Genomic DNA, 12,210 nt, shown 5'->3' with positions numbered 1-12,210 from the left:
AACCCCTAAGGAGATGGTCTGCCCTTCAGAAATCCACTCAAACCAACCCTTCAACAGAGAGCTCAGAGAGAGGAAGAGAAATACTCACAACAAACAAACAATTAAAAACAGCTGGCCAGTGTGTGTGTGTGTGTGTGTGTGTGTGTGTGCGCCCATGCCTGTGTGTGTGTATTAGAATTAAAACAGAGAGATTGAAAGAGGAAATGGACATGGGATGACGAACACTCTTGTAGATATCATAGCAAACATTTTGCCTTGGGTGTGTGTGTGTGTATGAATGTCATGGGGACATCCACACAGGGCCTTCTCACGTACTGTTTACAGCTGTGAATGGTTCCAGACACCCTCCCTCTCCACGACCGCCCTTGTGTGTGTGTGTGTGTGTGTGTGTATGTGTGTGTGTGTGTGTGTGTGTGTGTGTGTGTGTGTGTGTGTGTGTGTGTGTGTGTGTGTGTGTGTGTGTGTGTGTGTGTGTGTGTGTGCATGAGCATGTGTCTGTGCGTGCATGTGTTTGTATGTGTGTGTGTTTAAATGTTTACACACAAAAGATTTAGATTATGTAAAAGGCTAATAAAAAGTATGCATGCCGCCCTTTGTAGACAAATGATCTTTGTCTCAATTAAGGACCTGGGGCCTCATTACAGAAACTTCCTAACTCCGAAATCCTATCCTATCTTGAGATAGGAAGGCATTTAGAGGTTTTGATATTACAGAAGGAGGTTTCCTAACTTAACTTAGGAAGAAATCCTATCTTATCTTAAGATAGGAATTTAGCCATTACAGAACTATCCTAAATTAGGAGTTTCTTAAGTTAGGATCCCTAAGTTAGGTCGCCATAGACCTTGTCCTAAATTCAAAATAACTGTCAATGAGTTAAAAGAATTGCAGCAGCACTGCTGGTAGGTCTGTATGACAATGAAGAAGAGGAACATCACAACAGAAATGTGATTGCTAAAAGGCTACCGAGACCGCATAATGATTTGTACTAGAGCCAGTAGCTCTAGTACTACGGTCATGGCGGGTATTGGAACAGAGAACAAGAAGAGGAGTAATAAAGTAGTAAAGTAATTCTTCCACCAAATTCAAAAATAAATGTCTTCGCAGGCAATAAAATTAAATAAAAATATGGTCAGAAAAATTTAACAAATCAATATGCGGTCTCAGTAGCCTTCAGCCATCACGTTTATGTTTTGATGTTCCTCGTCTTCATTGTAATTGTGTATTTTAATTTCATTTTAAAATTACTACCTCTTCTTGTTCTCTGTACCAATACCCGCCATGACCGTAGTACTAGTGCTACTAGCTGACCGTTATTAACAAAGATCCTCAACAGTCTCTGTTAACATTAAATGTAACTCATTATATCAATCTCATGCACACTCTGAGTGCAGAAACAGACATAATGGTGGTGGTGAGTGAGGTCCCCCCCTTCAATGTAAAGCGTCTTTGAGTGTCTAGGAAAAAGCGCTATACAAATTCAATGCATTATTATCATTCATTATTATAACCTGACGATTGCCGATCGCAAATTCTGATTGAAAGAACAGTTAGGATTACCTAAATTAAGAAAAGATAGGATGCCAAAAATAAGATAGGAAACGGCCAACAGGTTAGGGACTGCTTCTGTAATAGGAAATTAGGATTTTTCCTATCTTTGAGTCCCTAATTTAAGTTAGGATGAGAAGTTAGGATTTATTCCGTAATGAGGCCCCTAATGAGGTAATGAGGGCCTTAATTAAGGTAATCCTAACTGTTCTGTCAATCAGATTTTTTCGACCGGCAATCGTCAGGTTATGTCTGTTTCTGCACTCAGAATGTGCATGAGATTGATAGAACAAGTTACTTTTAACGTTAACAGAGACTGCTGATAAAGGATCTTTGTTAATAACGGCAAGCTAGTAGCTCTAGTACTACGGTCATGGCGGGTATTGGAACAGACATTTTTTTAACAAATCAATAGCGGTCTCGGTAGCCTTCAGCCATCATGTTTCTGTTTTGATGTTCCTCGTCTTCATTGTAATACAGACCTACTAGCAGTGCTGCTGAATTTTGTTTAAGTTATTTTCAATTTAGGACAAGTCGTATGGCCACCTAACTTAGGAATCCTAACTTAAGAAATTCCTAATTTAGGAATGGCTTCTGTAATGGCTAAATTCCTATCTAAAGATAAGATTTCTTCCTAAGTTAAGTTAGGAAACCTCCTTCTGTAATATAAAAACCCTAAATGTCTTCCTATCTTAAGATAGGATAGAATTTCAGAGTTAGGAAGTTTCTGTAATGAGGCTCCAGGGAGGTATGAGGCATGTGGAGGATGAGATTCCATCACAAGGGCATCTAGATGCGGTTTGGCCCGACAGGGGGGACAAACATAAGCAGGTTTCAGTGGGTTAACGTACCGGTACGGCGGCGATCAGCGTTGGCTGCAGCACGCTGCTGTCCCCTTGGCTGCCTCTCTTGATCATAGACGACTAGGGCATAGGAGACATGATGAACATAAAACACACACACAGTACCGCCACCTCAGTTTACCCAAGGGTCAACTCATGCACTTTCTGATCTCATCATAGAAACATACGTAAACCATGTCAAATAGGTGGCTGGGTTAGATAATTATGAATATGTGATTGTTCTCTTCTTCCTGCCTCCCTTCCCTCTTCAGTGGTGATTCATAATCATCCCATGATGCTGCGCCACTAGACCTGCTACTCATCCATGCTTTATTGATGGTATTGTGTTAAAACAAATGTTATCAACAGTAAGATAACTACTGCAGCAAAATAAGTATGGGCCTTTGATAATGTCTTGGACAAGGCGATACTTCCTACTACTACTTTGTAGTACTACCATGTAGTACTACCAGGTAGAAGTGTGACAGTACACGATAGTTGAGAAGAACTCTGTGTCGTCCTGGGGGAGTGCACCTGGTCAGCCAGCGTGAGGGGGGAGGAGTATCCGATCCTGCAGCCGTGGGAAAGGCACACCAGCTCTGCATTCAACTCCAACACGTGGGCCAGCGGCAGGTAGCCTATATAGGTGTCCTCCTCACTGCAAATACACACACACACACACACACACACACGCGCGCGCGTCCCCGTCCACGCACACACACGCCAACACATACACGCACCCAACCACACACACGCACAGAAACACAGCAGGTCACATTTAATTATAAAATGAAAAAAATACAGGAAAAATAGAGGATGTATGGAGCCTCTGGTCTGGAGATCCGGAGCCTCATTACAGAAAGAATCCAAACTTCTCATCCTAACATAAGTTAGGGACTCAAAGATAGGAAAAAATCCTAATTTCCTATTACAGAAGCAGTCCCTAACCTATTGGCCGTTTCCTATCTTATTTTTGCATCCTACCTTATCTTAATTTAGTTAATCCTAACTGTTCTTTCAATCAGATTTTTCGATCGGCAATCGTCAGGTTTTGTCTGTTTCTGCACTCAGAGTGTGCATGAGATTGATAGAATGAGTTACTTTTAACATTAACAGAGACTTTTGAGGATCTTTGCTAATAACGGCAAGCTAGTAGCACTAGTACTACGGTCATGGCGGGTATTGGTAGAGAGAACAAGAAGAGGTAGTAATAAAGCAGTAAAGTAATTCTTCCACCAAATTCAAAATTAAATGTCTTTGCAGGCGATAAAATGAAATTAAAATACAAATGTAACAAATCATTATGCGGTCTCGGTAGCCTTTTAGCCATCACATTTCTGTCGTGATGTTCCTCGTCTTCATTGTCATACAGACCTACTAGCAGTGCTGCTACCTAACTTAGGGATCCTAACTTAAGAAACTAAGTTAGGAAAGTTCTGTAATGGTTAAATTCCTATCTTAAGATAACATAGGATTTCTTCCTAAGTTAAGTTAGGAAACCTCCTTCTGTAATATCAAAACCCCTAAATGCCTTCCTATCTCAAGATAGGATAGGATTTCGGAGTTAGGAAGTTTCTGTAATGAGGCCCCAGAACGGACCTGACCCCCGTAACCTCCCATCCTTCTCATCCCCCATCGCATATCCTCCCTCTTTCCATAGTCCTCCCCTTTCCCTCTCTTCTGCACTTCCTCTCAAGCCTCCCGTCGCCCACTCCTCTCCAGGGAGGAAGGGAGGTGTAAACACATGTGGTGTCTTTGGCTGCTTAGCCAATCAGCCGATCGGTACCCTAAGGGGGTACAGAGCCCCATGGGATCCCTTTGGAAACCCCCATAAGGTTGTTCAGGACAGCTTCACATGACTGATACAAATGCTCAGAAAACCTGTAAAGGAAAAATGCTAGTGGGTGAAATGAATGGATCTCACTTCCTGAACCAGTTCTTCCACTGAAGCTGATCCACAACTACATGTCCCAGCAGCCCTGGGCCCTGTTGTGGGCTGTGACACATTGGGCGGGAAGGTGCAGGGCTTGGGAATGCGAGATTACTCTAACATGTTTTCTCAACAATGATTATGTACTGCTATAAGAAACCTGTCAGCTGTCCTTGAGGAGGTCCCTGCTGATGGACGGGGGTCCATCTCTACTCTCCTCTACAGCACATGAGGCTTCTGGGGATATTCAAGGAACGAGGAAAGGATTGGAGGGGAGCTTCTAAAGTTTCCATACTGAGCTGCTGAGTGGAAACTACCAGTAAACAACAACAGCAGCCCTAAATGTCACCGGTTTGGTTTGGGAGTCAACAGACTAGCTGGGGGGAATAGTCAGGGGTCCATCTTGTCCTAATGCTGCTCAGAGAATTGTTTGCCATATTTAGTCATTACGTATTTTCTACTTTTGGGTTAAGAGATGATACACATATTATATATATGTACACACACAAACACCAGTGGAGGCTTCTCCAGTGAGGAGAGGGAGGAAGATCCTCCTTAACATTGTTGAGAATAAAAAATGTAGATTGTCCAGACTATATATGTATATGTTATGTTCGTTTCCCTCGGTAAAGGGACATTAACACCCCCTATTGACAATTACTTCAGGGAGAACGTTCCTCCCTCAGCCTCCATAGACTCCCATTCATTTCCCCGAAAGTGTTGGCGGCCGGTGAATAACATAGGGTTCAATGGGAGAGAGGAGGAAAGTCCTCCTCTGAGTGGGTGTGACTAGCTAAGGGATCGGGATCCCACCTACGTGTATTCACGAATAGGCTCTGGTTGCGCTATGAACCAATAAGCTGGAGTCCTGGCTGTGGAGCAGACCGGCGGGAGGGTTTATCGCCTCAAGTCTAGGTTACGAGAACCAACAAACCCGCTCTGTCAAATGCCTCGTTTCCATCGAGCGGTGCGCTAATGTTCGTTGCGGTACAGTGCGGCTCTGTTCGCTTATATTGATGTTTCCGTAGCCCGCGGCCGGGCTGCGGAGCCTGCGGGCGGGCTGCCAGCGGCCGAGCTGCGGAGCCCGTGAGGAGGGTTGACTTGATCTATGAATGAAGTCCCTCAAACTTAATTGGCTTTACACCATGACCAACATTCTGAAACATCCATTAACATCCACATTTGCCTCAAGCAATGTTAGGCTTACAGCCCATGTAAATAGTTGTTAAATAATGTTCTTGTTGTCCTTTTAATTGTTTGTTATTCTGACCGTTCTGTTTGATATTCTGGAAAGGTTGTTAGTGAATGATTTAGAGCATGATGCATTTTAAATGCTATCACTTTTGGTAAGCTATTGTTTCTTTATTGGGTGTCAAGTAGGGGTGAAACGGATCAGTGTGTCCACGGTTCGGTTCAGATAACCGTTTTGGGCCTCGGTTTCGGATACGGTTCGGATTAGGATCATGTCCGTGGTAGTAAAAAGGCAGACTTTTTTTTGACGGAGGGTTTGGGGGAGAAACACAAAAATGAATGAGACCCACAGGCTATTTGCAATGTGTTAATTGACTGCAATCAGACAACTTGCAAGGCTTTTTTGTGCAATAAATGTTCCCCTAAATGCATTTGAAAACATGGTGCACTGACACATGTAAGGGATAACGGCCGACGAGGCTTAGAACTCTGGCGACGAGCGCAGCATGAAGCCAGAGTTGCCTCTACCTGTCCATTATTTCCATCGAACCGGTCGACCTCGAAGGCCGCTATCCCGCTTATCACCCGTTTGTATTTATCTCCCGTATATTTAGAATATAATTGTATCAATTACTTTCTTTAAATTTAGGAATCGTGCGCTTGAACTTCAGAAAACAACCTATTACAGCTACCTCATTGGCTCGGGCAGCACTGGAGAGAATGCATTCCGCTGGGTCCTAAACACCCTTTTGTATCGGACGTAGGCTACAGTAGGCAAAATACGCTACATAAGGCAATGCCTTCATGAAACCGAAATCCGCGGATCTCCAGAATGCTCCGAACTGTGGTAAACGAACCGAACGGATTCGGATACAATTCGAATCCGCTGCAGGCCTAGTGTCAAGCAGCGAAGCTGTGAGACAACCTATTGTTTTCTTATGAGTTCCTATTATTATAATCCTTCATTTGGAGTCTATGGCAGCCCATAGAACGCCTTGGTGTAAAGTTTTGAAATTTGGCACACTGGTTCAGGACAGTGCCATTAGCACAAGCTAATTTGAGGTCGCTAGCTCATCATCTCTAGCGCCACCAACAGGTCAAAGTTGGACATGCATTCATGTTTATAACTTTTGACCCATTGATCCAATATTCTCAAACAAAGTATCATTGGATTCCTTGATCCAAGCAGAGTTCAATGTCGTCATTTTGCGCCATGATGGATTTTCCGCCGTCTTGGTTTTTGTCAAAAACCTTCAAAATGCTATTCCTATCACAAATCTTGTCCAATCATCTCGAAACTCTTCAGGCCATGCTTGATAGAAACATCGAAAGATTTTTCAAATTCAAAACCGTTTCGCCGCTACAGCCAATCAAATCGACCGCAAAGTCACCAAACAGAAAGTAAGCCAATATCTCAGTAGCCCTTTCACACATCATAACCAAACTTTGTAAATAAAACCATGAAATCATCATGGGGACACTCAATGAATTTGGTGACCATCGACCTCTAGGGGGCGCTATAATTAATGAAGACGTGTTTTAACTCCTCTCTCTTCACATGAGTGTATTTCAAACTTATTTTCAATGTCTGGTGATACTGTTAGCCATAAACCAATAAAATATTTCCCATGGCAACATCAGAAATTGGCTGCCATGTTTAAAGTTGTCTGTATCAATATTACATATCCACAGGCCACAAATTTCGTCCAATCATCATGAAACTTGCCCTACATGATCTTCAGACCAAGCCGAACAAACCTGCCGAACAGCTTTTTCAAATTCAAAACCGTTTGGCCGGGACAGCCAATCAAACTTGACGGCAAAGCCTGGCCGCCATGTTGAAAGTTGTCAATATCAACATTGCATATCCACAGGCCACAAATTATGTCCAATCATCATGAAACTTGCTCCTATATGATCCTCAGACCAAGCCAAACAAATCTGCCAAACAGCCTTTTCTAATTCAAAACCGTCAAGCCGTGACAGCCAATCAAACTTGACGACAAAGCCGCAAAACAGGAAGTAAGGCTGTTCTCACCAACTCTTTAACATATCATAGCCAAGCCCAATCATCATGAACCTTGCCATATATGATCTTCACACCAAGCTGAACAAATCTGCCAAACAGCTTTTTCTAATTGAAAACCATTTGACCGTGACAGCCAATCAAACTTGACGGCAAAGCCTGATTTGACCAATTGGCCTTTCCTTCTTCCCTTGTACTCCAAGACATGCTGCCCACCAGCTTTCAAAGTCCAATGCTGCCACTGGTGGATTTGTATCAATTTACATAATTATCCAATCCTGCTATTTTGTAATTCACAAAGGGCACAGCCTTTGGGTTCTTTATTCAATCTCACATCTTCATCTTGTTCAAGAAGTCTCACTCAAAAGACAATGGGCTTGTAACCAGAGGGTTGCTAGTTCGATCCCCGGCTCCTTCCCGGAGTGTCGAGGTGTCCCTGAGCAAGACGCCTTAGAGTGCTCCTGACGAGCTGGTTGTCACCTAACACGGTATATTCCCTTTCGGTTTGTGAATGTGTGATTTAAGTGGCTTTCGATAAAAGCTACTGCTAAATGCCTTAGATGCAGATGTGAATGTGAGCCCTGCGGCAGAGTCCTGCAATGGGCGGGTACCCGCATAAAAGTTGCTAAAACAGGTGGATTGTGAATTCCCTAAAATTCACAGGCAGGAAATTAACTCCTTGCGGGAGGATAGCGTATGAGAACCCATAGAACGCCTTGGTGTAAAATTTTGAAATTTGGCACACTGGTTCAGGACAGTGCCATTAGCACAAGCTAATTTGAGGTCGCTAGCTCATCATCTCTAGCGCCACCAACAGGTCAAAGTTGGACATGCATTCATGTTTATAACTTTTGACCCATTGATCCAATATTCTCAAACAAAGTATCATGGATTCCTTGATCCAAGCAGAGTTCAATGTCGTCATTTTGCGCCATGATGGATTTTCCGCCGTCTTGGTTTATGTCAAAAACCTTCAAAATGCTATTCCTATCACAAATCTTGTCCAATCATCTCGAAACTCTTCAGGCCATGCTTGATAGAAACATCGAAAGATTTTTCAAATTCAAAACCGTTTCGCCGCTACAGCCAATCAAATCGACCGCAAAGTCACCAAACAGAAAGTAAGCCAATATCTCAGTAGCCCTTTCACACATCATAACCAAACTTTGTAAATAAAACCATGAAATCATCATGGGGACACTCAATGAATTTGGTGACCATCGACCTCTAGGGGGCGCTATAATTAATGAAGACGTGTTTTAACTCCTCTCTCTTCACATGAGTGTATTTCAAACTTATTTTCAATGTCTGGTGATACTGTTAGCCATAAACCAATAAAATATTTCCCATGGCAACATCAGAAATTGGCTGCCATGTTTAAAGTTGTCTGTATCAATATTACATATCCACAGGCCACATATTTCGTCCAATCATCATGAAACTTGCCCTACATGATCTTCAGACCAAGCCGAACAAACCTGCCGAACAGCTTTTTCAAATTCAAAACCGTTTGGCCGGGACAGCCAATCAAACTTGACGGCAAAGCCTGGCCGCCATGTTGAAAGTTGTCAATATCAACATTGCATATCCACAGGCCACAAATTATGTCCAATCATCATGAAACTTGCTCCTATATGATCCTCAGACCAAGCCAAACAAATCTGCCAAACAGCCTTTTCTAATTCAAAACCGTCAAGCCGTGACAGCCAATCAAACTTGACGACAAAGCCGCAAAACAGGAAGTAAGGCTGTTCTCACCAACTCTTTAACATATCATAGCCAAGCCCAATCATCATGAACCTTGCCATATATGATCTTCACACCAAGCTGAACAAATCTGCCAAACAGCTTTTTCTAATTGAAAACCATTTGACCGTGACAGCCAATCAAACTTGACGGCAAAGCCTGATTTGACTAATTGGCCTTTCCTTCTTCCCTTGTACTCCAAGACATGCTGCCCACCAGCTTTCAAAGTCCAATGCTGCCACTGGTGGATTTGCATCAATTTACATAATTATCCAATCCTGCTATTTTGTAATTCACAAAGGGCACAGCCTTTGGGTTCTTTATTCAATCTCACATCTTCATCTTGTTCAAGAAGTCTCACTCAAAAGACAATGGGCTTGTAACCAGAGGGTTGCTAGTTCGATCCCCGGCTCCTTCCCGGAGTGTCGAGGTGTCCCTGAGCAAGACGCCTTAGAGTGCTCCTGACGAGCTGGTTGTCACCTAACACGGTATATTCCCTTTCGGTTTGTGAATGTGTGATTTAAGTGGCTTTCGATAAAAGCTTCTGCTAAATGCCTTAGATGCAGATGTGAATGTGAGCCCTGCGGCAGAGTCCTGCAATGGGTGGGTACCCGCATAAAAGTTGCTAAAACAGGTGGATTGTGAATTCCCTAAAATTCACAGGCAGGAAATTAACTCCTTGCGGGAGGATAGCGTATGAGAACCAAACAGTATTTTAGTTTGCTGAAATAAAACATCATTTAAAAATATGTGAAATATTGTATGTCTAATACAATAGACAACATTACCACATCGCAAATACAGTAGCCTATGTGTTTTAGTCAACAATACGACACTTGACCCATCACGTCACTACTGCGACTTTTGATTTCTTTGTTTGATGAAATGTGCTCCAATAGTGCGTGATAAAAATAAAGCACATTCATTTGATGTTGGGTAACGGGCCAAATATTAACGGGTCCGGGCGGGTGCGGATTTGAGTTTACTATTATCACTGGTGATGGGTCGGATCTGGTGCTGAACTTTGCGGGTGCGGGCGGGGGCGGGTCTGAAAAATTTGCCATTGCATGACTCTGCCCTGCGGTCCACGGTCAGTCAGCCAAGTGTCAGCAAGGCCGGAGAGAGGCGGCCTACCCCAGTCCAGACACCCTCTCCGCGATGCCTGTGACGCCCGCCAGGAGGTTGCTGTGGGAGATGAGCACGCCCTTGGGGACCCCCGTGGAGCCGCTGGTGTACATGATGACGGCCAGGTCCGCCGGCCGCGGCCGCGTTTTCCCGCGAGCCGCTGGGGAAACACAAAGGGAGGGAACCAATCAACACGGAGCAGGAGGTGGACCGCGATGGTGGTAAACAAGAACACCCTGTGTCTCAGAGACACGGAGCAACAGAGATGATGAGCCTACATTAGGCCTAGGGGGCACTCTGGGGAGCACAGAGCACGCTCCACCTGTCTGCTAACTTCTCAGACCGGGTCCCTGATTCTGCCATCCCGCCATCGATGTCCCTCCATCTGCCTTCTGATTCCCCTTCTTCAGGGTCCCCTGTTCGTCCATTTGAAGTCCTCTCTCCTAAAGAGTTTTTTAAGTGTACAAGTGGCAGACACTAGATGCATGCAGTGTGTTTTAAATACAGCTTGACTCTCACAGAAGGAGCTGTGCGTGCGTGCTTGCGTGTGTGTGTTCGTGACATGTCCTAGCAACCTAGGGAATCTTTACTAAATTGCCCAAAGGCTCTTTAAGTGCCTTTAAGTGTCTTTAAGGGCCCTTCCACCCTGTTGGTGCTCTGGTCAGATGATGGTGTAGGGAAAGTTCTTAGTGCTGAATGACATCAGTCTACTACAAAGGCATCCTGAATTACAACCACTGCAATAAACTGAGCTTCTTCTTCTATTCTGTGAATGAGGGATTGTTTTATACATTTATATTTTATGTTGAAACTGTAATTTTAAGATAGAGAATATCTTCGTGACAATTATGAAGGTATTAGTTCAACGGAACCACTTGCATTAAACTGGAATAATAGATCAACAGCCAGCTTCGTCTCTCCGTCTCTACCAGGACCTCAGATATGTGTAAGGACGACAGACAGAGCTCCGGGCGGCAGGTGGTGGATGTGTGGGAGAGGACAGAGGGGTCAGCGTGACCCCCCCGCTTGTTCCTGAAGTCCAAACAAACACTCACACTGTGAACTATGGGCCCTCGTCTGGCATCAAGACCAGCTCTGCATGGACACAGTAAGAGACATTAGCACTCTCTCTCTCTCGCTCGCTCTCTCTGTGTCTCCAGCGTGGTGTGTGTGTGTGAGTGTGTGTGTGTGTGTGTGTGTGTGTGTGTGTGTGTGTGTGTGTGTGTGTGTGTGTGTGTGTGTGTCTCTGAGGGCTTGAGGACATCGGCACACAGCTGGCTCTGAAAAAAACTAAGCGGGACCCCTAAGACTGTTGATGACGTGCGAGACACAGCGGCACAGAAAGACAGAGAGATAGAGAGAATGAGAGAGAGAGAGAGAGAGAGAGAGAGAGAGAGAGAGAGAGAGAGAGAGAGAGAGAGAGAGAGAGAGAGAGAGAGAGAGAGAGAAAGAAAGAGAGAAAGAGAGAGAGAGAGAGAGAGAGAGAGAGAGAGAGAGAGAGAGAGAGAGAGAGAGAGAAAGTAAGAGAGATTGTGTGTCTGAGTGTTTGTTTGTTTGTTTGTGTATATGAGTGACTGAATGTGTAGGCAAATGTGTTTATTCGTACGTGTGTGATTTCATGTAATGCGTGCATTACTTGCTTTGTTTGTGTGAATACTTTCTGTGCTTGTGTGGATAAGTGACTGCATGTGTGTGTGTGTGGTACTGAATGTCTTTATATGAGTGCCTGCTTGTGTGTTAACGAGTGACTACGTCCTTCTAAGCTGCTGTGGGTCCCTTGGCCCCAACCATGGCTCCTCCCAGAA

The 12,210-nt window shown here is 44.1% G+C and overlaps 1 protein-coding gene across 2 annotated transcripts in view; it reads right to left on the bottom strand.

The window, feature by feature from the left end:
* The window catches only part of LOC130406235 (fatty acid CoA ligase Acsl3-like), a 31,926-nt gene that overhangs the window by 9,157 nt on the left and 10,559 nt on the right, over positions 1 to 12,210 (bottom strand). For both annotated transcript variants that reach the window (XM_056611704.1, XM_056611705.1), the window contains exons 6-8: positions 10,415 to 10,565; positions 2,922 to 3,045; positions 2,397 to 2,468 (exon numbers count right to left, since the gene is read on the bottom strand). In XM_056611704.1, the coding sequence (XP_056467679.1) occupies positions 2,397 to 2,468; positions 2,922 to 3,045; positions 10,415 to 10,565 (347 nt within the window). The remainder of the gene's footprint in view (positions 1 to 2,396; positions 2,469 to 2,921; positions 3,046 to 10,414; positions 10,566 to 12,210) is intronic.

Source organism: Gadus chalcogrammus, chromosome 16 (genome assembly GCF_026213295.1).
Source record: "Gadus chalcogrammus isolate NIFS_2021 chromosome 16, NIFS_Gcha_1.0, whole genome shotgun sequence".
NCBI classification, from domain to species: domain Eukaryota; kingdom Metazoa; phylum Chordata; class Actinopteri; order Gadiformes; family Gadidae; genus Gadus; species Gadus chalcogrammus.
The sequence above is the reverse complement of the archived record's forward strand: the minus strand, read 5'-3'. Positions and strand labels throughout refer to the sequence as shown.